This window comes from Trichomonas vaginalis, chromosome IV (assembly GCF_026262505.1).
Source record: "Trichomonas vaginalis G3 chromosome IV, whole genome shotgun sequence".
Classification (NCBI taxonomy): Eukaryota; Parabasalia; order Trichomonadida; family Trichomonadidae; genus Trichomonas; species Trichomonas vaginalis.
This window is the reverse complement of record NC_067206.1, coordinates 26,422,554-26,446,400: the sequence shown is the minus strand read 5'-3', so window position 1 is coordinate 26,446,400 and position 23,847 is coordinate 26,422,554. Positions and strand designations below refer to the sequence as shown.

At 34.8% G+C, this 23,847-nt stretch overlaps 16 protein-coding genes and 4 pseudogenes across 20 annotated transcripts, besides 4 other annotated features; 5 read left to right on the top strand and 15 right to left on the bottom strand.

Moving 5' to 3' along the window:
- Positions 1-66: 66 nt before the first annotated feature.
- Positions 67-19,748: a mobile genetic element.
- Positions 267-593, bottom strand: TVAGG3_0172590 (uncharacterized protein; the record flags this gene model as incomplete). The annotated part of the gene is made up of 1 exon (XM_001320369.1): positions 267-593. One exon carries the CDS (start codon positions 591-593, stop codon positions 267-269), a length of 327 nt encoding a protein of 108 aa, XP_001320404.1.
- Positions 594-745: a terminal%2Cinverted (terminal inverted repeat of Maverick-1A transposon ID:TVAGG3_0172420).
- TVAGG3_0172580 (uncharacterized protein) lies at positions 746-982 on the bottom strand (the record flags this gene model as incomplete). The annotated part of the gene is made up of 1 exon (XM_001320370.2): positions 746-982. The coding sequence occupies one exon, from the start codon at positions 980-982 to the stop codon at positions 746-748; it is 237 nt and encodes a 78-aa protein (XP_001320405.1).
- On the bottom strand, positions 3,117-3,545 carry TVAGG3_0172570 (uncharacterized protein; the record flags this gene model as incomplete). The annotated part of the gene is made up of 1 exon (XM_051225377.1): positions 3,117-3,545. One exon carries the CDS (start codon positions 3,543-3,545, stop codon positions 3,117-3,119), a length of 429 nt encoding a protein of 142 aa, XP_051110363.1.
- On the top strand, positions 3,591-3,827 carry TVAGG3_0172560 (uncharacterized protein; the record flags this gene model as incomplete). Its single annotated transcript, XM_051225376.1, has 1 exon — positions 3,591-3,827. A coding segment is annotated over one exon (237 nt), but the record flags the coding sequence as incomplete, so codon positions are not given.
- TVAGG3_0172550 (uncharacterized protein) lies at positions 3,876-4,733 on the top strand (the record flags this gene model as incomplete). Its single annotated transcript, XM_051225375.1, has 1 exon — positions 3,876-4,733. The coding sequence occupies one exon, from the start codon at positions 3,876-3,878 to the stop codon at positions 4,731-4,733; it is 858 nt and encodes a 285-aa protein (XP_051110361.1).
- Positions 4,815-5,390, bottom strand: TVAGG3_0172540 (organellar and viral DNA polymerase type B; the record flags this gene model as incomplete). The annotated part of the gene is made up of 1 exon (XM_051225374.1): positions 4,815-5,390. The coding sequence occupies one exon, from the start codon at positions 5,388-5,390 to the stop codon at positions 4,815-4,817; it is 576 nt and encodes a 191-aa protein (XP_051110360.1).
- TVAGG3_0172530 (organellar and viral DNA polymerase type B) lies at positions 6,972-8,023 on the bottom strand (the record flags this gene model as incomplete). The annotated part of the gene is made up of 1 exon (XM_051225373.1): positions 6,972-8,023. A coding segment is annotated over one exon (1,052 nt), but the record flags the coding sequence as incomplete, so codon positions are not given.
- Positions 8,672-9,179, top strand: TVAGG3_0172520 (annotated as a pseudogene). Its single transcript has one exon. A coding segment is annotated over exon 1 (508 nt).
- Positions 9,368-9,535, bottom strand: TVAGG3_0172510 (uncharacterized protein; the record flags this gene model as incomplete). The annotated part of the gene is made up of 1 exon (XM_001291514.1): positions 9,368-9,535. One exon carries the CDS (start codon positions 9,533-9,535, stop codon positions 9,368-9,370), a length of 168 nt encoding a protein of 55 aa, XP_001291515.1.
- On the bottom strand, positions 9,894-10,592 carry TVAGG3_0172500 (KilA, N-terminal/APSES-type HTH, DNA-binding family; the record flags this gene model as incomplete). The annotated part of the gene is made up of 1 exon (XM_051225372.1): positions 9,894-10,592. A coding segment is annotated over one exon (699 nt), but the record flags the coding sequence as incomplete, so codon positions are not given.
- Positions 10,680-11,090, bottom strand: TVAGG3_0172490 (organellar and viral DNA polymerase type B; the record flags this gene model as incomplete). Its single annotated transcript, XM_051225371.1, has 1 exon — positions 10,680-11,090. The coding sequence occupies one exon, from the start codon at positions 11,088-11,090 to the stop codon at positions 10,680-10,682; it is 411 nt and encodes a 136-aa protein (XP_051110357.1).
- On the bottom strand, positions 11,450-12,412 carry TVAGG3_0172480 (annotated as a pseudogene). The gene has a single exon. A coding segment is annotated over exon 1 (963 nt).
- TVAGG3_0172470 (keratin-associated protein family) lies at positions 14,539-15,502 on the bottom strand (the record flags this gene model as incomplete). Its single annotated transcript, XM_051225370.1, has 1 exon — positions 14,539-15,502. A coding segment is annotated over one exon (964 nt), but the record flags the coding sequence as incomplete, so codon positions are not given.
- Positions 15,574-16,516, bottom strand: TVAGG3_0172460 (organellar and viral DNA polymerase type B; the record flags this gene model as incomplete). Its single annotated transcript, XM_051225369.1, has 1 exon — positions 15,574-16,516. A coding segment is annotated over one exon (943 nt), but the record flags the coding sequence as incomplete, so codon positions are not given.
- On the bottom strand, positions 16,645-16,836 carry TVAGG3_0172450 (organellar and viral DNA polymerase type B; the record flags this gene model as incomplete). The annotated part of the gene is made up of 1 exon (XM_051225368.1): positions 16,645-16,836. One exon carries the CDS (start codon positions 16,834-16,836, stop codon positions 16,645-16,647), a length of 192 nt encoding a protein of 63 aa, XP_051110354.1.
- Positions 16,854-17,618, top strand: TVAGG3_0172440 (uncharacterized protein; the record flags this gene model as incomplete). Its single annotated transcript, XM_051225367.1, has 1 exon — positions 16,854-17,618. One exon carries the CDS (start codon positions 16,854-16,856, stop codon positions 17,616-17,618), a length of 765 nt encoding a protein of 254 aa, XP_051110353.1.
- On the bottom strand, positions 18,893-19,748 carry TVAGG3_0172430 (annotated as a pseudogene). Its single transcript has one exon. A coding segment is annotated over exon 1 (856 nt).
- Positions 19,749-20,358: 610 nt separating this feature from the next.
- On the top strand, positions 20,359-20,678 carry TVAGG3_0172410 (annotated as a pseudogene). Its single transcript has one exon. A coding segment is annotated over exon 1 (320 nt).
- A 742-nt stretch (positions 20,679-21,420) lies between these two features.
- Positions 21,421-22,097: a terminal%2Cinverted (terminal inverted repeat of Maverick-1A transposon ID:TVAGG3_0172200).
- Positions 21,421-23,847: part of a mobile genetic element that runs on past the window's edge.
- TVAGG3_0172400 (protein of unknown function, DUF4107 family) lies at positions 22,098-22,634 on the bottom strand (the record flags this gene model as incomplete). Its single annotated transcript, XM_051225366.1, has 1 exon — positions 22,098-22,634. One exon carries the CDS (start codon positions 22,632-22,634, stop codon positions 22,098-22,100), a length of 537 nt encoding a protein of 178 aa, XP_051110352.1.
- Positions 22,860-23,741, bottom strand: TVAGG3_0172390 (uncharacterized protein; the record flags this gene model as incomplete). The annotated part of the gene is made up of 1 exon (XM_051225365.1): positions 22,860-23,741. The coding sequence occupies one exon, from the start codon at positions 23,739-23,741 to the stop codon at positions 22,860-22,862; it is 882 nt and encodes a 293-aa protein (XP_051110351.1).

The window sequence follows — 23,847 nt, the reverse complement described above, 5'->3', positions numbered from 1 at the left end:
ATCTACTTGGCCATCACCTTCAATTGCTTCGTTCTCAATCTCGGGCTCTTCTATATCTAGATTTCTAGTTAGTATACATATAATGTGTACGGAGGCACTGCGAGCCTCCTTACCCATTATATGTGAATTTGACACTTTACAAAACCGTTAACGTATATTTTACAACACAAACACCAACTTAAACTTAAATATTTATAAAGCCGCCAACCACTTCACCTCACTAACGTTTTCACAAACGACTTCACTACTGTTAAAAATAAACGTTCTCACTTACAAAAGTATTGCAACTCCTCCCATTGCTGTGCTTCACACAATACTTCATATTCTTCAGTATCGCTGCTGTCGCTCCAATCGTCAGAGTCAAAGTCACTGTCAAAATAAATGTTAGTAAGTTTTGACAAAGCTAATGAAACACGTTTACCGTTTGTATCGTATGCTTGTATAAACTTTCCATTCTTCATTCCTTCATAAACGCTCAAACTAACTTTACCCTTTCTCCCTCGTATCTGATAGAATGTATTTTCACGAGGAACGAAGAACAAATTCTTGAACTCATGACCGTTGTAGTTTGTTATCGCAATAGTTTTCGTCATTTATATAAAAATAAAATAAAAAATAAACTTAAAAATTAATGATATCACCACCCTCACACGTATGAAAACATAGCACAAAAATAAATTTAGGTGAAGTGGTGAAATCTCACCTCTTCTTTCACCCGGTTTTTCACCCTGTTGAATTCATTGCTTTATAACTCTCTTCCTTTCTCCAACTCTTCTAACTTCTTCTTAAGTTCAGCAATGTTGTCCTCATGAAGTTTAATCTTTCTCAAAATTCCTTCTTTATCTAATGGTTGCTTTATCTTTCTAAACTGAACTCTACCATCCTTCATAGTATGAATGTAAAAACCTTCTGGAATAGTTCCTGATTTAATGTATTCTACCAAAAACTTTTGTTTCATTGCTTCAGTGACTTTATTTGTCATTTCAATCAAATAAAAATTTTAATATTAAATAAAAAGAACGTTATTTTTTCAGTAAGGAAACGCAGGAGTTTTACGATTTATTTGAGGAGTAGGTTCTGGTTTAAATGTTGGAGTCGGTTTAGGAGTTGACTTTTGAACAGGAGTTTGTACTTCCATAGGTTCAGGAGTCATTGAAGGTTTTGCTTGTGAAGGCGTTGGTTTTGGCGAAGGAGTGGTTGTGTTGTGTTTAACTTCAAGCTACTTCAGTTATTATTTACAACATTTGCTTTATTTCTTTTCACATCATAACTGCTCTGCTGTAGCTAGCAAACCTAGTGGGAGACCATATCTTATTATAAGGACTTGACCAAATGCTATTTTTGACAGGAGCTGGTGGAAACATCCTAACCTTGGTGAGACTGCTCTTTGCCATTGTGCAGCTCGTAAGAAATATTCAATAGGTGCTCCATAATCGTTTGGTAAAGTTTGTTTCATAGATGGTGAAGGTTCACGAGAGCTTGATGAAGAACTCATTTATAAGCTTTAAAATAAACGTTCATCCTTTATTCCTCACTGTCGTCCGCAGTAAGTTATAGTCATCTAATCTTATTATTGGGATTCCATTAGCACGCATCTGAATGGCAAAGCAACAATCCTCATAAATCCAATAAGTGGCTTTGGTACATTTTCAGTTGCTAGTTCAATAGGTCCTTTAACAGACAATTTGTATGTTATTGGAGCAGTAGATGTTTGACCTTGCTGGAAGCAAAAGTCCACTTCTGTTGGAAAACCACATAAGAAATGTGTGTTGTCATAGCTATCCCATTTATGTTCCACACTACCATCATCCAGACCTCATAACATCTTCATTAAATCCTATCATATCATTGTTTGTATTGCAGGCGTTCGCAACCATTTCATAAAATACAGGTCCATATGATTTTTCAGGTTCTGCAGGCATATTTCCATAAGCTCCCATGGAAAGCTGAAGATATTTAAACTTAGGGTTCTCAAAATTAACATAATAGTTGTCTTTCTTTCTAAATAGTGCCCAAATACTTTTAACATTAATAGGCGTATAAGCTGCTGTAAATGTTGCACTTGAACTATCTGTATTCTTTGAGAATGAACCATCCATAGGAATCCAATCCATAACTTTAACAGGAAAACATAAAGCCTCGTTTGTATAATGTTCTACAAGTTCTGTATAAATGTTAGGGTCTAAAGAGAATGACTTTGGATGAATAAACATTCATTAAAATCCATCTTTGTTCGAAATAGTTGCTGGGTTACAGTTGTAATAGTAACTGTTCCTAGCTTCTACTGCCTTCGTTATCATAGTGAATGGTTCATTCCATGGAACAAATTTATTTGTCGGTGGATTTGAATCTGAAGCAAATGCAACTTTAAGAGTTGGATTGAAAGCAATGATATCATTTACAGATATAGATGTGCATTGTAAGGCGTCGCTACTGAACTTTACTTTAAGCTGAATGTTTCCTGCAAAAGCTGGAATAAATCGAATAGCTTCTAATGGAAGGAATCTTCTAACAGGAATTCTTAAACGAAGCTTAAAATCAAATGATTTTCCTGCTGTAATTGGACCACTAACAATTTGTCCTGTTCTGCATGTTCCCGAATGACTCCATACATCTTCATGTCGAGTCTTTGAGAAAACATCTACTTTCTTTATTTGTTCGGTAGTTTGTGAGTTTGAAGTTATATATGCTTCTTCTCTTGCGTTGTCTTGAGAATATACGATACGACCATTTGCAAGGATTTGATATCCAGCAACTGCATAGAAAGCGTCATCGAAACCAATCCAAAATCCTGGTGGGTTTGTTTTATTGGAACCTGAACCAATTTCTTTATCTACAATAAATTGACCTTCCATTTTATACGTAATGAATGTATTGTAAAGGTCCAACATATTTTCACCAGGAGGTGAGAGATTGAATGTTACCCATGTGTTATCTTTAGCAGTTCCAGGTTGTGATGGAATCTTTGCGTCAGAATATTTTCTATTAGTGTCACCAATTTGAACTGCATTGTCTATGATATCGAAATATGAGCGAATCTGATGAATATGCTCTGCTGGAGTAAATTCGTTTAGCTGTTCGTTCTGCATGTATTTACTTCAGATAAAAATATCTATTTACTTCATTATTCTCACTCTTCTTCTTGGCATTCGTGGTGGAAGTTGTTTCTTGACATTTTCAATGAACTGTACATTCTCTTTTGTCTCAACTTCTTTCACTGGCGGGTCAGGATTCTTTGACTCGGTTTGTTTTTCAATGAAATTCACGAACTTTGCAATAAGCTCTTGGTTCGTTATTGAAAGTACATCTGGCTTCTTTTCTTCTGGTTCTATTGACTTTTCAGTTTGAATAGAAGGCTTAACATGGGCTTCGCCCTCGGTGCCATGCACCTTAATGTTGTCGCTTTCTGCATTCGCTAATGGAACCTTTCTTTTTCTTACGTATATTTTACCATCTTTACTCTGACTTACGTAATAGAAAGGATGTTGTATTCCTCTTGCGTCATTTAATATAATAGACTCTCGCTCTGATTTTGACAAGCTCATTTTACATCGGTTAAAGTTTTAATTTTGTTTTTTATCTGCAGTCAAATGACTCAGACAAGCCCTACGGACAAGACCCAAGGGGTCATAGATGTTGAAGCATTGAAGAAAGAAATTCGTGAGCAAATTTTATCCGAACTGAAGGAACAAAAACAAGAACAAAAGCCAGAGAGACCAAAGAGAAAACTTAGTGAAAAACAACTTGCTGCATTAGCTGCTGGAAGACAAAAGAACCCAAGACTACTGGCGAAGAAAGCTAGAGAAGAAGCTGAAGCAAAAGCTAAAGAAGCTGAAGCAAAGAAAGAGTAAATGGTTTATTTTTATCGGAACTAAATGTATAGACAAATACCTTTATCTGTTGCGTTCAGTAGTGAAAACCCTGACGTCAAAATAAAGGGGAACAGAGTAACGTTTAAGTTTCCAACAGACTGGATTGTGAACATAAATGAAGAGAAGTACATTGGCATAACATCTATGTATATAACACGTGCTTTCAGAAAGGTTGACTTTATACTTCAAGTCGAGATAGAAAATGACGAACAGTCTTTAAGCGCCCAAAACATTCACATATACAAATACTTTAAAGACGATACAACATTGTTGCAATGTATGATTTCATTTAATGAGATGTTCGAGAAAAAGTTCAACATTGAAGTACAAACTTTACAGCCTTTACGTGAGTTTCTTGCACAACTGAAAGAAGAAGGTAGTCGGCCACAACTTATAGACTTTCATTATGAATTTAATGAAAATGAAGATGGAACTCATGACTGTCAGTTTGTTATATATTCACCATTCAATGAAGTAGCTAAAAAGAAAGAAAATCCATTACGTATAAGATTTCAAATCTCTGAACCAAGTGATGATTTCAAAAATGTTTTCAATTATGATGCAATGCTTCCGAGGAAAAATGAATTTTCAAAGATTGTAACACCTGGCATTTGGGATAGAAAGCAAGCTATATTATATTCAAACTTAAGTAAGGGAGTTGAAAATGAGTTCATTGGTCATACAAGAACTTCACCACTTCCTAACCCTAAATACTATAAATTAACTGGCTTCAATCGTGAGTTTTGGATAGACATGTTCTCCACTCATGACCATAACTGCCCAGTGTTCTTACCTCCAGACCATAAGGACTGTCTCTACATTGAAGCACAACTCTTAAACTCTACCATCGCAGTATTGTAAATGACCACATGGGCTTCGCCCTTGCCGCTAGCGGCTTATTTTTATCACGAATGACCTCATTGCTGACAAAAATAAATGACCTCAGAACTTCAACTTACGAATAAAGCTTGTTTTAGTCGTTATTGAGAAGTTAAACTTCTCTTCAAAGCAAGGTTGACATGACTTACATAAGTCAAATCCAATCTCTTGACCGTCATAAAGTGCTTTGTAAAGTTTCATTAAACTGAACTCAGAGTCTTTGTCATATGTTCCAACAGGTATGTGAATGTTCTTATCTTCATTGTAATAGCATTGTATAGCTTCAGGAAACATTTCATTTGCTGTTAAAGCAAGGACGTCTTGTTTGACACCTTTGCAACGTGCATGGAATGCAACTTCATTTAAATCATTCGTGAGTAAGTCTATGTAGGTCTTCTTTCCACAAAATATTGACTTGTATGCTAAACTTTGTTTTCCAGGTGTTATTTCTGCGAAGTCAGAATGAAATTGACCAAGGTTCTTTCCTATAAGTTCGCGACCGTATCTCTTCTTAAACTCTGCTGCAAGCTTTGGTATGTCTTCATTGAAAATATGCATGCTATCACAGTCCTGGTAAAATATTTGAAGTCCCATATCTTCAGCAGTACAGAATACTTCACACATTATTCTCTTCGACATAGACAGAATGTTAACACCAAGTGGACAGAAGTTAAAGTGTCTGCAAATGCTTTTCGTTAGCTTGAAAATAGTTTTATCTGAACCATCCAAACCTTCGAACTTCACTATATGGTTGTAGTTTCTGATGGCATATCTTATAGCATCTTTGTCATTTACTATGGTTATTTTTGACTCAATAGGAGATAGAATAGTTTTGCCATAAATACTGTTCAGAATGAGCTTTATATTTTCTTGCAAAGGATTTCCTTCTTTCTTATACTTTAACCTTAACTCAAACAACTTCTTTACTTCATCTCTTATTCTAATATCTCTGTTTCCATCGTAATAGTATCCTTGCAACACTTCACATTTGACACCTTGATATTTTATGAGGTCTTGTAATGTTATATGGTCAACATACATTAAACAGCAAGTGTTTGAACTTCTGGGAACGTTAAGTTCTGGATTTAGTTCAGGGTCACAAACTATTAAAGGAAAGTGTCTATGTATTCCAATCTCTGTTATCTTAATGAGAACAAAGAAGCCAGACATAAACTTTTCACCAATGGGTTCCTTTTGGTCGTCATCGAATAAATGTCTCATGAGATACTCTGTGCTTAACATTTCTTTCTTCATAACCTTTGGAATACCTTCTAAAGTATAAAGTCTTGCTATAGCTGATGGATATAATGAAACAGCGTCGAAATCAGCAATGAGTTTCTTTTCGCTCTTTTGTTTCATGTTATCTGACAGCATACATCTTCCACCTTGAATACAGCGTGAAATAAATTCTCTTGGTTTATTTGAGAGGTCATATAAATTTCCATTCGGGAAGTACACTCTGTTCTCAAACAATTTGTTAGCAATTGAACAAATACTAACGTAGTCATAAACGTTTAAATCAAATTCTTTAATATGTCATTGCGGAACTTAACAAAACCTTCTCTTAAAATTCTTACATCTTGTTTGCAATAAAATGTGCTATACTTTTCTAAGTCGAAGTGGTTTTCATCTATTCTGCAACCTTTGATGGAATCTATGTTTTTCATGAACGTATCAATATCTTTTACAAACTTACACGCTTCAGAAATGACACCAGTTCTGTTGTCATTTGCTAAAAAGAGCTTGAATATTGATACGGAAATACTTCCTTTTCACCACACTGCAAATGAAACATTTCAGGAAATAGTTTAAGCTTCTTATTTATAACAGTGTATGAATCTTTATAATGATTGCCCTTCCTTTATATAGCCAGTTATTTGCATTGTTCGTGAACCTTTAATGATGGGAGTTCCTTTCACTTCTGTCATGTGTCTTAAGATGATGTTTATATCATAACTGAGGTTATGGAAATATATTAAACTCTTGTCAGGAAGTCGTTCCAAAAATTCTGTTGCACAGTTCTGACCCCAAATGCTTTCACTCACTGAACCATCTTCACTGTCATAACATGTTAAAAGCTTTATGAACTCCATCAGTGCTACATCAAAGTCAGCAAAGAAAACGTGCTCAGGAATGAACTTACATTTAGCTTTATTTACTTCTTTTGACTCGGCTTTCTTCTTCAGTTGTACACAATACTTTGGAGCATATGTCAAATCTTTAAATGGTGCAAGGTTCTGTTTATATAAGTCAGTCGTATATGTGAAAAGTTCTCCATAAGAAATAGGTTCGAAATATTTGCACTCCCACAATGTTTTCATAACATCCCATAACGGTGTTGTTCTATCATAACGAACTACATATTTGTTCTCTCTCTTTGTATAAATCTTCATCTGTTTCTCAATGTTCATTCCACCACACTCCTTCAAGATTTCTATATAGTTGCGAATGAAATATGTTGTCATTGGTAATCTTTCATTTAGCATGTAGTGGTCTTCAACAAGAAGTAAGTCAATAGTTCGAACAGTTTCACATTCTTTTGGTATGTATCTCTTTATTTCATTATGTCTTGAGTCATTGAAGTAACCAATGGTAACATTAAATGCTATACCTGTTGCGTCAGAAATTTCTTGTACTTTACTTTGAGGAAAGTCTCTAACACGAATGACTTCTCTCATGTGGTCAATAGTCTCTTCATTTACTCCAGCCTGAATGCAAGCATAAACGAAACAGTTATCTTCTGTCATAAGTGTTGCAGTTCTTTTGTTCAGTTCATTGAAGATTTGGTAGCGTTCAAGATTTATAGGTAATGTGCAAAGATACTTCCAGAACTGACCGCTTCTCTTCTTATAAAACTTCTTTTCACCATTATCTTTCCAAAAGCTTTCTATAAGTGCTGGGTTTCCTGTTTGCTTAAGAGCTTCCAAAATGGCTTTCTGGTCATTTGTCAGTGTGCTTTCATCTCTATATGGTCTCTTTTTTGGTTTGCCTTTCTTTACATCTGACATCGTTAAGCCTTCATATTCTGTTAAATCATACATCTTTATTTCAGTAAGATTCTTTATGTTTGTCAAGAAGAAGTCATAGTGCATTTCAACAATACCTGCAGCATTTGCTTCTATCTCTGATATAAAGTTCTCCTTCAAGAGCTGATGTAGTAATGTTCCAATATTATTGAGGTTTAACGTAGAACATTCATATTTTCCACCAAGTTTATAACATACCATCCATCTTTGTTGGGAGTTTATTTTAATCTTCTCTAAGAGTCTCATGAAAACCTTACCGAAATTTTGTGTAAGTAGTCTCTGTTTGGTTCATCTAAAGCTTCGATGTTAAAGTCAATGAGTCTATTGCCTGTCTTAACATTCCTCTTCCTATTCTCTTCATCTTTCTTTAACCATCTCTCACCTTCTTTTGGTTTGTCATCAATGGAACGAATGACATCGTTAGCTTTGCGAACTTGTTCTATAGCACATTTAAACATCTCTCTTCTCTGTTGTTTCAGTGTGTCGTCTCTTCTTCTTGTTTCACCAACGTTTGCATTTGTTATGTCAAACATTTCTCTTCTTACTTCATGAGGTACTGAACGTCTATGATATAAGTCAATAGCAACGTCATTTAAAGGAAATGCTCTTGCATGGACTTCGTCCTCGCCGCGTTGCGGCTTTATGAACTCATGAATTCTATCATAACTTATTGCACCATTATAGTCATTGAGGATGTCAGCGAGTGTTTTTTGTTTGTTGCGTAATGCTTTGCAACATCTATATTAGCTTCTGTAAGAAGTTGTTTTATTTCCGAGTGTTCTAACTTAGACAACTTCCGATACCTCTTTAGTAGGAAATAAAAAATATTTTTTGAAAAATTAGATTAGATTTTTTTAAGTTATTTTTCAAAATAATTTAATATTTTTATTTTAAATGAAACACATGCAAGATTGCAAGTTCTTTTCATACAATGCTCTCGCTACTGCCATCAATAATGAGTTCAATAATGCTTCAAATGTTAATGTTATCTTTAACAAGAAGTTTGTGAAAGAATCTAAGTTTGGTCAGTATGTCAGACCATTAGCTATCGTCATTGACCGCAAACGTTATACTTCACAAGAGTTAGCAGTAGTTTTGAAACAAAGAGTTTCTTCGTGAATGTCAAAGATACTCATTATATTGTCATAAAGAACTCTAACGTTGACTTCTTCAGTATTGCTTTAAATCTTTCCGAACAGAAAGAATATAAGAAGGCGCCTTGCGCCGAGATGGACTCAAAGAGCCCTCCAGGTGAAACAAATGTGAAATATTATCCTTCATCTCTGAAGACAATAACGAACAAAGATGTTATACAGAAATTCTTACCAAAGTTGAAGAAGCTTCTATTGACATTGACGAAGGAAGTGAAATGGTTGAAGAAATTGACCCTGAAGCTTTATAAGAAAATTTATTTTTGAATAACTGATGGTGTCACCACGTCACTATGTCACCACGTCACCATGTGTCACCAGGTTAATTAACTTCTCTTAAAAATGATGACAACATGACATTTTGACAACACAGCAGGATTAATGCAAAAATGAATGTTATCGTTAATGTTATCGTTTATGTTATCGTTAATGTTATCGTTTATGTTATCGTTAATGTTATCAGTGTCGAACATAATTGACATGGAGCATTTATGTTATCGTTAATGTTATCGTTAATGTTATCGTTTATGTTATCGTTAATGTTATCGTTAATGTTATCGTTTATGTTATCGTTAATGTTATCGTTAATGTTATCAGTGTCGAACATAATTGACGAAGAGAGAATCGTCTGATCGTCAAGTTTATTAGTTAACGGGAGGGTTAGATATATTCCATCGCAACTGAAAAATGATGACAACATGACATTTAGACAACAGTCCAGGAAATAAATTTTATCGTTAATGTTTTCAGTGTCGATCATAATCGACGAAGGGTTTTGTTTTTTATCGTGGTTTTCTCCACTATGGTCCTAACGTGGCACCCGACGAGATTTTTTTTCATTCTTCCTCTTTGAAGTTGTCGAAATATTCTGTTATTTTTTCCTTCAGTAATGTTAAGTCTTCTTTGAATGTAAGTATTGTGCAACCTTTGATGTCATAGTGTGTTTGAGGAAGAGTATTTTTGACAATTTCCTTTATTTGTTCATTCGGAGTCATTGAAATCGGTAAGTTTTCACGATAGAACCAGTTTCTGTCAGATTTATATATCTTAGCTAAGTCATAAAAGCTCTTGTTGTTTCTTCTGACTAAATGTAACATAACCATATCTTTATCTTCTTCTTTCTCCAACTCTTCAGTATATATCATATACTTATAACTCTTTTCCTTTCCTTTTGGTACTGAACGCGGTATTCTTTTCTGTATGCTTTTGTCTTTGGATTCAATGACTTCATCTTTTGCTTGAAGTTTCTTTTCCAACTCTCCACGTTCTGCTTTATATAGTTCATCTAACATCATGAAAATATAACAAGCATAACGAGGTGAAGCCCACATTGCTACAGCGTTTACTAAAAGTCTATGAACATAATAACCTTTCAAACCAGGAGCCAAATTCTTGCGATTTTCATACGGAATCTCTTCCCTCGGTTTTCCGAGGGAAGCAATCATATGAGGAAATTCTTCTAAAAGTTCTTTTGTCTGTTGGTTTTCAAACCAATGATATGCTTGCTTTGTAGAACGAAGAGCATTCATTATACTTTGCATTTGGTACATATCGTCTTTGACTGAACGAATGAGACGTAACTGTTTGTTATACTGTATGTATTCATATTCTTCATTGATGGCTTCATGAACGATAGCAGTTGTTGTGTTCTCTGATGTTGACATTACTGTCTTTACATACAAAATAAAAAATTATGTTAGGAAAAATTAGCGTTATTGTCTGACTTTCACAAAAGACCAAAAATAAACGCTTTACATGTATTTTTCAGCAACTTCGTCAAATAATTTTATAGCTTTATCTATCTCATCTACTTCAAACGTTTCTTTACCTTTCATGGGAGCACCATACATTTTCTCAAACTTTTCAAGTAGTTCTGTTTCTGCAGCTCTCATATCATTAACGAACACAACCTTGACTCTATTGACTGTACAATCATATCTTTGAGTTATATTATATGTTCTTCCTATCTTATATCTCTTTGTATTGAAGTCCTTCGGTTTCTGAACGATGTAAAGTAAGCCTTCACCGCAACGTTCTGAGTCGAATGAACCATAAGTTATGAAGTTATATCCAACAACAGGGTTAATCCATAGAAGAATTATTGGTATAAGACTTTTGTCGATGAGATATGCTGTAGTTCCATAGAATCTTACTAATATCATAAGCTCAGGATTTCTTGTCAAAATTTTCTGAGTAGAAGCAATTCTAACCTAGTCCTTTGTTTTCTTTCCAGATGGTGTTATAATGTCTGACAAAGAATATTTGTTGTATTTCTTACAGTATCTTACGTTTAAATCACCAATTCTAACCACTTTGGTGTCATTGTCAATCTTTCTTACTGTTTCAAACTCAATGTTTGTCATTACTGTCTTTACATACAAAATCAAAAATTTTGTTAGAAAAAACTAACTAATGAAATTCATTATTTTGTGCCGTCAGTCAGTCAGTTAATGAAATTTACACCAAAATAATGTTTAGGTGAAGAGGTGAGATTTTACCTGTTTTTTCACCTGTTTTTTCACAAGCGTTTTACATGAATTGTACGATGTATATTTGAAATCCTAAACAATTTCGTAGCTTCTATTTCTTCTTTTAGTACATTGAATGTTTTAATCATGCCGAAAGTCTCTTTATATTTCTTCTTGACGTCAGACAGAAGGAAATCTTCTGCTGTTGGATAGTTTTTATTAAGAAATGTCAACATATCCATTTTATCTTCTGCTGGCTTTTCTGCTTCTTTCTTTAAGTCTGCATAGTCGTTTCGCATTCATTCTATCTCTTTGACTGAGTAGTTATATTTTCTTATTGCTGCTTTACATTTTGAACATTGCGGCATCGTTTTTGCGTTATACATTGAAACATTACCAGCTAAAACAACTAAAGCGTCAATTGCTCTCTTCATCTCAAACATAGCGGGTCTTATTTGTTCGTTCCATACTTTGCCTCTTCTATCTTTATCTCTTATTTCCCAAACACATTTTGCAACTAATGAAACAAAGTTATCGTATGTCTTAAATTCTTCGGATTTGTAAAGGTCAGAAATATTTTTATAAACCATGTCGCAATCTTTGTCCATAACTTTATGGTTGCAATGAAAACCAAGGAATTCATAATTTACTTTACGTATGAATTTCTTAATTTCTACTGAGTCAGTTGCTTTGACTTCAATTTCGTCGAATTCGGGAATAGTTAGTTTTTGCTGCTGAATTTCAGGTAGTTTAGGCAAATGGTCGATGAGGTCCTCCATTTCATAAAGATACTGTTCATTTGTTTCATCTTTCGCACTACAGTCTAAATTACTTGTTAAAAGTTCTTGCTTTATCTTCTGGATTTCTGTTTCAAAAGTATATGAAGAAGGAATAAAGCTTTTCATCTCTACCAACATTGACGTAGGATTCATGACTAACGAGTTTGGTGCTGTAGTTGTGGACAGAGTCCCGCCGTTCGCAGCTTGAATTGTTGTTGTGCCGATTGTTGAAATCATATCTTTTATACAAAATAAAAAAATAAATAAAAATAAAACTAACTTTATTTTTTCTATCATAAGGAAATTCATGAAAATTCACGAGGGTGAAAAAACAGGTGAAATGAAATCTCACCTCTTCACCTAAACATTATTTTTGTCTGATTTACATCTAATGAAAAAGTTTAGAAGAATTTTCTTATTCTTTCTGGCATATTTTTGTCTTTCCAGTACTCCCGCTCTAATGGTCCCAGATGTGTTGGCTTCGACTCTCTCAAGTTCTTAGATGGTATAACATCTTCAACGCCTCCTTCATATCTTACTTTATAAGTGCCATCGTTTATGTTATAGCCAAGTATTTCAATAACCACTCCTCGCTTTGCTTCGTCAATGGTTTCAGCAAGTTTGCCATTACTACTTTCGACTAACTTATGTCGAGGATAAAACGCAATAGAGTCGTCAGCAGCTTTTATAAGATATCCATTACCTTGCGTAGAGTCTACGATATAATAGTTTCTACTTAACCTTAAACGTTTCTTTGTCAACGGTTGTCGTCAAGAAATACACGAACTTTTGTACCAGGAATGAGGGTAAATTGTGTTGAATTTCTGATATTTTGTGTTTGACTCGTTTCTTTTGTATATACCTTTCTTCTTGTTGTTGTGTCATTGAATTGGTGTATGTCCTGTTGTAGAGTGTGTTGAGGAATTATATACTTCGAGAAAATGTTTCATTGTTTCTTCGGTAAAGTCTCGCTCTTGGTTTAAATCTCTGAGCGTTCTTATGAAGCGGTTTATGATGCCGAGTATGTTATGGTTATGGTCTTCAGTAGTGTAGTGAGTTATGTTATGCTTAATGAGAAAATCTGTGATTTCATTGCTGAGGTATGCACTGTCTTGGTCTGATGTTAAAGTACTTGGGCTATGTTCTGCTACAAACTTTGTAAAACTCTTAACACTTCACGAGTTCCTTTATTCCTCATTGGATATGCATATGCTTTGCGAGTGTTAACATTAATGAAGATGAGAATGGTGGCTTTCTTCCTTTTCTGCTTTGAATGAGAGTGTCAAATTGGTATGCGTCAGGAGTGTTGGAGTAAATTGGTAAAAAGTAGTCGTAAGGGTTTATTTTTGTTGATGTACAACATTTTTGTCAAAGAACCTTTTCACTTCAGCTCTGTTAGTAAATCCCCAACTCTTTGCAGCTTCATTGAACTTCTTAAATGACCTCCATGGATGTTGTTCGAATACTTCTTTCAAGCTCATTTATGTAAAGTTAAAGATTTTATTCAAGGCTCAAGCGCGTTCATTGAACGCGGTACCATGCGAATACAGTCATAAATGGTGGCATATAATCTGCACCCGAGCCTGTTGGATTTGTTGTGAAAGTATGGACATGATTTCCTCCTGGTTCAGTTGGTCGAAAAGTTTTTTTTGCTGAATTGTTATAAGATGGAGATAAAACGTCATTGCCAGCTTTATAGTCTGAGTTGTATAATGGGTGGTCTCTTAATGAGTGGCTATGGTCGCCAGAAAAGTTTGTCGTTCCTGTATGAGTGTGCGCAGGTAAGTTTGCTTCTTTAATTTTCTTTGAGCCACCTGTTTGATTTGAAGAGTTAGCACAGTATAAGAATTTATCTACAATCTGCTGCCACGTACCAAAACCTAAAACACTTGCCGGATTTGTTGAATTCATTGACGTATAAATAGAGCCTATAGGATATATGGTTTCAAGAATCTGAGTCTTCATTGTTTGAAGTTCATGTTTAACATTTATAAATCCATCGCCATCTACAATATTTATATTGTTTGTTATTAAACCATTAGGAAAAGTAGGAGGATAAATATTTTGTTCAACTAAAGGTGTACCGCCTCTTCCTGTTTTTGTTTACTTCTTCAATGTATGCATTAATTTCTTTAATCCTGATTGTTTGAAATTCTTCATGCACGTGCTTTTTATCAGCTTTTCCATTAACCGCAGCATTTACTTCCGACTTCTTTGCATAATTTCATCTACATAGGTTTTGTCGGCTTTCTTATCATATAAATCTTGAGCAGTGAATTTAACATTATTTTCATCATCCATGACATAAACATTTTTACAGCTAATGTCTTTCTTCGTTGTTATGTTTTCATTCGATGTTAAACCTTGTGGAAAGTTAGGAGGTTTATAATATAATGCATCCCCACCAGTTCCTTCAATACTTTCTATAGCAACAGTTGAGAAGGAGTTATGTGTATGTTCTTTATCTGCTTTCTTATCTAACATTGCTGGTAGTTCATGTGTTTCAAAGTTTCTGACATGACCTTCGATATTCATACATTTGTTATTTAAGGAGTTTAGTGTATCTTTTACGCTTGTACTTGGATTCTCTAAAGGTGCACTTGAACCAAGGGTATAGTTCAATATTATGTCGTCTGCTCTAACAGTAGTGAAGGATTCATGTGTATGGTTCTTGTCAGCTTTACTATTTAATGTAGCTTGAAGTTCATTTATATCGGAGATATTGTGTTTATGAGATTTCAAAACTTTGTTCGTTGCGTCAAGTTCATCTTTGTCAGCTTTACTTTTAATAGCATCTTCAAAAGTTATTTTTGCCTTAACTCTCAAAGTAAATCTTGGTTCAACTAATACACCGTTAACAAAGAAGTATGAAGCATAAATTTCATTGTTATAACCAAATGCTTCTGGTGCTTTACCTGTGTCATACTGTACAGTACAGTGTATGTCATAACCTTTAGCACGAATGAATTTATATCTTCTTTCATTAACATCTTCAGTGCTTATTTGTTCATCCTGTGTTAAATATCCATGGTAGTCCGTTATAATCTGTTCGTCTGAACTTATATAATGAACATGGTTTTTATCTGCTTTTTCGGCTAATTTCTCTTCTACCTCATTTATTTCAAGTTCATGCCTACCACCACCTCCCGAAGAAGTATTTTTCTTCAGCTCTTGAAGAACGTCCACTTCGCCATCTTTGGTGTCAATAATGAGACTTTGAGTTAGAACCTTTCCTGTCTTAATGGATGTTTGTAAAACTTCTTCTTCACCGTGTTCGGGGTCATGGTCGTCATCATATCTTGTGAAATCAGAGATGTTGTCATACATTAAGCATATCTGTCTCAAAAGTTCTGCTATTTGAAACTGGAACGAAAGATATACAGAACTTTCATCATCTCCTAAAGTCAAGTCTGCTTTCTTAAGTATTTCTTGAATGTATGCAATGAGAACAGAGTATCTTGGAAAATATTCGAACAATATTTCATTTGCCGTTGGTTTTGGTGGTACTTCTGGAGTTTCTGTTGTTTCAGTTCCTTCTGTAGGTTCTGTTGGAGTTTCTGCATCTCTTGACTTCAATGCTCTTGCTCTCAAAGACCTAAATGTTAGAGCACCAGGTTTTACAAAGGACTTTATAAATGCTTTAATAGTTCCTGGTAAGTTATTGTTAGCATTAAGTAAGTTCCTTATGCTTCCATCATGTACGTCCATAGCACTATGTAAAAAATCTATACTTTTCTTGTAGTCAGCAATAGACTGACTGTGATTTTTTAAAGATTTGTCAATACCTTTAAGCCAATCTTCATGCATGTCTGATACTGAGCCAAGAATATCATTTGCTTCCTTTAGTGTATTTTGTGCTTCTCGTAAAGTATCCAATCCCGTACGTGCATTGTTTGCTATACGTCTTACAGTATCTATTTGACTCCTTGTTTCTTGCATCCAACCAGATAAAGTTTTAATAGTATCCGAACCATTTGAAATGAAGTTCAAAGCATTTTTAACGTCATCTAAAGCTTCTTCACCAAGTACTGCCCATATCTTTCCGATTTGGTATTGAAGAACTCCATATGAAGCAGCTGTTAAACCAGTATTTATAAGGTTCCATATCCATGATTTAGCAGTTTTTCCATCCTTTCCATCTTCATCATCCAAACCGTTTTCGCCTTGAGGTCCTTGTATTCCTTGTATTCCTTGTATTCCTTGTATTCCTTGTGGTCCTTGAGGTCCGGTGTCACCCTTCTCTCCTTTCAGTTCATCTTTATGTTCGTTATAATATTCTAATGTCATAAGGTGTACATCATTACTGCTACCAACAACGCCGAGAATTTGTTTCTCATTCATGACTAAATTCTTTAGGCATTTAATGTTGTCGTCAAATCGAAAGCTCTTTAACAATTCAATGAGAACATTTAATACTTTCACTAATGAGGCATCTACTGTAGAATTTATATATTGCACCGTTCCATCATTTATGATGGAACCTTGCTTGTTGTAATGAATGGGTCATAAGTGTTAAAAGTATCGAAATCAATGACTTTTTTAGTTTTTCCATCGTCAATGACTAAATCATTGCCTTCCACTGTTAAAGTTGAGTTTTCGTTTACTAGTTCATGTGCTCTTCTTGCTTCATTTGTTTCATACGCATATGCAGCAATAGTCATATTTTAATGAGAATAAAATGTTGTTCTATTTGCAAAGTACAGACCCAAACGAATACGGGACAGTAAAGCTACAAACAAACTTAGGTCTTCAGAATGAAGCGCTTGCTTTCAGAGTTGTTGACTTCAATACTATCGCAACTTTTGTCATAACAGATGAAACAGATTTCATAGAGATTGAAATAGATGACAAAAGAAGTGTTATAACATTTCCTAACAGAGCTGGGTATAGAATAGATAAAATTGCTGGAGTCATAGATACTCTCATAAATGAAGAAACTATTGACAACATAGATGTCGAACTCTCTTCTGAGGGAACATTGAAGTTCAGCAGCGAGAAAGAGTTTAAGATAACACGAATGAGTCATAGAGTTCAATTGCTTCTGGGAGCATACCATATGACATTTCCTTTGAAAAGTGTTGACAAAACGATTGAGATGAAATCTGTTCCATACGTATGTTATGGTAATTGTTTGTACATTGAGTCAAAAATAGCTAATGTCACAGGTATTTCAGGAGTTAATAGTAAAGGTTCAGTAGAATATAAATCCTTCTGTTATGCAGTCAATTCAATGTTCATTCCAAATGTTCCTGTCATAGCAACTCATTTAGGTAAATGGGTTCGCATTAGTCCTCATAATTTGAAAGACATGCAATTCAGACTTGTTGATTTTCAAGGAGAGCCTGTAGAACTGAAGGCACCAGTGCGAATGACTGTTGAAGTTGACTTTTTAGAAAATATTAAATGCAACAGCTTACAAGAGAACTCAGAGCTAAAAATATAAAGTATGAATGTTATGTATTAGGTCATGAACTTTGGTTGTTGCTGTTTGATGAAACAAATGAGTTAGTTATGTCAGTCAAGAGAACAGAAAAATATTGTGTTAGTGAAAACTGCACCAAATCAATAAGATTAGGTTTGCATTATGAAGATGAGTTCGATACTGTTGAAGAAGTTTTGGACAGATATTACAAATTGCTAACTTGAAATTTTTTTTTGACTGACTGACTGCTTTAATTTACTAAAACATATTTCAAACAAAGCTTATAGTCAGTTGAAAGTTTTGTGTATTCATTCGAATATTTATACTTAAACTCAACTCCTGTAGTTCCTGGTGTTTCGATTATTCTAATATTACCGATTTTCATGAATATTGGCGTTTGACCACAGCATTCGATTTCAGGGTCGAGATAGTCAATGACACATTGTTTCCCTGTTATTCGTGATATAACATTTTCTAAATCCTCCTTTGTTAAAATTATTTGGTTCTTGCTTATAAGATTTGTCAAAAGCTTCTTATCGTCTTTGAGTAAAATTGTTTGGTATAACTGAAGAAGGTAATGGTCTACGTTATCTGAAGGATTTGTTTGAACATTTGTGTAAGGATTGTCGTTGGCTTCTCTTGAAAGAATTTGGTCCAGTGGTGGATACTCTAACTTAACATCTGATGTAGCGTTAGCGTTTGCACTTGAAGCTGAGTTTAAATTCACCGACTTAAGTTCTGGTTCTTTTTCTTTCAAACACTCTGAACTATAGTTCTTTATGACAATATTGTTTGTCGTTCGCGAGTCAACATTTGATGTTGGTTCAATTGGAACATTAACGGCACCAGCTAAGATGGATTTGCTTCTCATTTCATATAGAATAAAAACATTTTATATGTATGAAATGAACAATATACTCGACAAGGGTTTGAATGTAAAGCTAACGAATGAAAATATTGTTGAATTCACTGAGACAGGTGCTGTGTATAAAGATGTAGAACTACTGAACAAAAGAGCTAAGGGAAGAAGCAGGAACATGAACAAAGGGTGGAAGCCTATAAAAATTTATGTCAATGATGGCTCAGGAGGTTCAAACATAAAGGTATGCAGAAAGTTATAGAGTTTATGCTCTCCAAGGTGAAAAGCCTTCATTTAAGAACAGCTATTCTAACGCATATCCTCAAAAGCTAACGGATGGGGAAGTGGATGATATGAATGACAGCAAAAATATTAACAGAAATGGCGACAGAGATGCATGGAATTTGTTTACCATCAGTCAATTGAAGGTTAAACTTTAAAATAATGTTGGTCGTTCCCATGGAATATTTTTGACTTTAATGGTATTAGTCATGATATGAATCTCAAGGTATGAACGAGGAGAGATGAGAGACTTATATGCTTCCCAAATTTCTTCAAAAGGTAATGTTATACCTGACTGTTTCCAAATGAGTTCAATATCATAGCGTGAGAAACCTTGAAAGATAACGAAGTCAGTTATGAGACGTTTTATGTTTAAAGCTAAAAACCTCCATGTTTGCATAAGTATTGCTACAGTTAAGTGGTAATGTCTGACTTTAGTAATGATGTTAGCTAATGGTGAGTCTGGTTTTGACACTAAACCTTTACCAGCGAAATCATCACAAACTAATAAAGTGTTTGAAGGATACTTTTTGAAGGGGTATTTTGAAAGTTTTGATAGAATGTAGTTTGTCAGTCGTTTCATATCGTAAACTCCTGAGTACTGACGTAAGTGGTGTTTGTCAATAATTCTTTCCATCTCCTCAGAAGTCTTTTGCATTCCTGACTGTATAAATTCAACGATGGCATAATATTTCCTCTTACGTCGAATGTAACGTTGAAGAAATTCAATGAGTTCCACTGTCTGGAACTTTAACGACAGAGGCTTGAACTTTTGACATAAATGTTTTCGCTGTTGAATCCATAGAGTCTGAAGTTGCTGATATAATGATTTGGTCATAGTAAGAGTCGTTTCCTAAACGCTCTGTTATGAGTATATGACGAATGAGGTTAAATGTCTTACCTGAACCCATCTTTCCACAATAGAAATAAACACCATTTGAACAGAACTCATAGTCCTTACTGAAAGGAAGAATGAGAGAACTGTTGAGCTTTTCACTGCTTTCATTCATGTCTTCATCTACGTCATGTATTAAATGCTTCATTTTATCTCCATTAAAAATGCAAGTCAGAAATATTCAGAACATAGCACCGAGTCTAACTGACAAGAGTATAAAGATATACTATGAACATGTTATGATGAAACCAACCAAAATTCAAGAAAGTCAGTATACTTATGAATATCCAAGACACTGGGTAGAGTATGTAGGAGGTGAGAAAGCTATTGAAATCAGACAGGTTCGAAGTATTCCAGCAGGAAGAACAATATTATTGAAGAACTTTAATGTTTTGAGATATAATGATGAAACAAAGAAGCAAGATAGTTTCCCTGTTGCTGTGTATGTGAACCTAGACACAGGAGATGACATGAAAGTTTTTAATACAAAGCTTCAAACGGTAGTGAGAGAACAACTGACTGCGGAAGGACATCCATTACCTTCAGAAGTTACCATAGCATATAATTTTGAAACAAACTCAATAGATTTTAAAGTCGTCTCTGCAAAGAAGTCAGGATTTACATTTAATGAAGCAGATGTCTATTCGAATGAAAACTTCAAAGCTATTGCATGGTTAGATAATGACGATTGCTTTAAGAAAATATTTAAATACAGTGACTCAACGATGTCAATAGATGACCTTCGTGGAATGTTACCATCGACGTTTACAGTAGAAGGTTCAGCAGGATGCTTACAAGATTGTCAATTGGTGGTATTTGGTCTCGTGAGAACATTGTTATAAAATCCAGTATAAGTGAATTTGCTGAAGAATCTATATTATGTCTTTCAAACTACATGTATTCGCCGCCGAAGCATTATAGTATAACAAACTTTGTCAGTAAGTTTAATATAAGACTTGTTGAACCTTCTTCAATGAAAGATGTTGTGCTACCTAAAGATGGAAAGGATGGACTCATTATTGAGATAATTTTAATAGCATATTAAATGAGCTTGTTCTTGAAGGTCATTCATGATGAAATAACTGTTGTAGAAGATGTTAGCAATTGTTCAGACATTTTGAAGCGAATAGATGAGATAAGAAAGAAGTTAGATAGACCGCAAAGCGGTGAGGGCGAAGCCCGTGAGAACGCTTATGTTTCATTGACTTTCTCCAGTAACGAGAACTTTTATGAGATAATATTGAAGAGAGATGATTTTAATATGGTGTAAATGGTAGCTTGGGCAGCTTTAGGCGCAATGGGAACAAAAGCATTAGCATTTGGAGCAAAAGCACTTGGAGCTTATGACGCAGTAAATAAAATGAGTGGAGGAAGGGTTTCGAAGACATTAGATGCAAATAAAGGAAAGATTGGAGGCTGGGTTGCAAGAAGTTAAGATTAAATAAAATAGGGCTCATAAATAAAGCATCCAATTTGGTTGCGACTGAGTCAGAAAATGCTTTAGGAAAGGACGATGAGTTTGCAAAACACGCAAAAGACTTTAATGACCAGATGAAAGGTGAAACAATGCATTTAAATAGAGTCAATGGAACTAAAGAAAATGTTTCTTCTCCACAACTTCCACCAGCAGTTCTTCCGTATGGTCCCTATGGAATGTATGGAAACCCTTACGAAAGACCATTTGACCCATTGACTGGTGGAAGTAACTGGTATCATTACGGCCGAAGAAGAAAGACAGTCAAGTTGGAGACAGACGTGAAGAAAGCAACTAAAAAGAAACCAAGGAAAGTTAGTATACAGATAATGTGTACGGAGGCACTGCGAGCCTCCTTACCCATTATATGTGAATTTGACACTTTACAAAACCGTTGGCGTATATTTTACAACACAAACACAAACACCAACTTAAACTTAAATATTTATAAAGCCGCCAACCACTTCACCTCACTAACGTTTTCACAAACGACTTCACTACTGTTAAAAATAAACGTTCTCACTTACAAAAGTATTGCAACTCTTCCCATTGCTGTGCTTCACACAATACTTCATATTCTTCAGTATCGCTGCTGTCGTTCCAATCGTCAGAGTCAAAGTCACTGTCAAAATAAATGTTAGTAAGTTTTGACAAAGCTAATGAAACACGTTTACCGTTTGTATCGTATGCTTGTATAAACTTTCCATTCTTCATTCCTTCATAAACGCTCAAACTAACTTTACCCTTTCTCCCTCGTATCTGATAGAATGTATTTTCACGAGGAACGAAGAACAAATTCTTGAACTCATGACCGTTGTAGTTTGTTATCGCAATAGTTTTCGTCATTTATATAAAAATAAAATAAAAAATAAACTTAAAAATTAATGATATCACCACCCTCACACGTATGAAAACATAGCACAAAAATAAATTTAGGTGAAGTGGTGAAATCTCACCTCTTTTTTCACCCGGTTTTTCACCCTGTTGAATTCATTGCTTTATAACTCTCTTCCTTGGTTTCTTTTTAGTTGCTTTCTTCACGTCTGTCTCCAACTTGACTGTCTTTCTTCTTCGGCCGTAATGATACCAGTTACTTCCACCAGTCAATGGGTCAAATGGTCTTTCGTAAGGGTTTCCATACATTCCATAGGGACCATACGGAAGAACTGCTGGTGGAAGTTGTGGAGAAGAAACATTTTCTTTAGTTCCATTGACTCTATTTAAATGCATTGTTTCACCTTTCATCTGGTCATTAAAGTCTTTTGCGTGTTTTGCAAACTCATCGTCCTTTCCTAAAGCATTTTCTGACTCAGTCGCAACCAAATTGGATGCTTTATTTATGAGCCCTATTTTATTTAATCTTAACTTCTTTGCAACCCAGCCTCCAATCTTTCCTTTATTTGCATCTAATGTCTTCGAAACCCTTCCTCCACTCATTTTATTTACTGCGTCATAAGCTCCAAGTGCTTTTGCTCCAAATGCTAATGCTTTTGTTCCCATTGCGCCTAAAGCTGCCCAAGCTACCATTTACACCATATTAAAATCATCTCTCTTCAATATTATCTCATAAAAGTTCTCGTTACTGGAGAAAGTCAATGAAACATAAGCGTTCTCACGGGCTTCGCCCTCACCGCTTTGCGGTCTATCTAACTTCTTTCTTATCTCATCTATTCGCTTCAAAATGTCTGAACAATTGCTAACATCTTCTACAACAGTTATTTCATCATGAATGACCTTCAAGAACAAGCTCATTTAATATGCTATTAAAATTATCTCAATAATGAGTCCATCCTTTCCATCTTTAGGTAGCACAACATCTTTCATTGAAGAAGGTTCAACAAGTCTTATATTAAACTTACTGACAAAGTTTGTTATACTATAATGCTTCGGCGGCGAATACATGTAGTTTGAAAGACATAATATAGATTCTTCAGCAAATTCACTTATACTGGATTTTATAACAATGTTCTCACGAGACCAAATACCACCAATTGACAATCTTGTAAGCAATCCTGCTGAACCTTCTACTGTAAACGTCGATGGTAACATTCCACGAAGGTCATCTATTGACATCGTTGAGTCACTGTATTTAAATATTTTCTTAAAGCAATCGTCATTATCTAACCATGCAATAGCTTTGAAGTTTTCATTCGAATAGACATCTGCTTCATTAAATGTAAATCCTGACTTCTTTGCAGAGACGACTTTAAAATCTATTGAGTTTGTTTCAAAATTATATGCTATGGTAACTTCTGAAGGTAATGGATGTCCTTCCGCAGTCAGTTGTTCTCTCACTACCGTTTGAAGCTTTGTATTAAAAACTTTCATGTCATCTCCTGTGTCTAGGTTCACATACACAGCAACAGGGAAACTATCTTGCTTCTTTGTTTCATCATTATATCTCAAAACATTAAAGTTCTTCAATAATATTGTTCTTCCTGCTGGAATACTTCGAACCTGTCTGATTTCAATAGCTTTCTCACCTCCTACATACTCTACCCAGTGTCTTGGATATTCATAAGTATACTGACTTTCTTGAATTTTGGTTGGTTTCATCATAACATGTTCATAGTATATCTTTATACTCTTGTCAGTTAGACTCGGTGCTATGTTCTGAATATTTCTGACTTGCATTTTTAATGGAGATAAAATGAAGCATTTAATACATGACGTAGATGAAGACATGAATGAAAGCAGTGAAAAGCTCAACAGTTCTCTCATTCTTCCTTTCAGTAAGGAC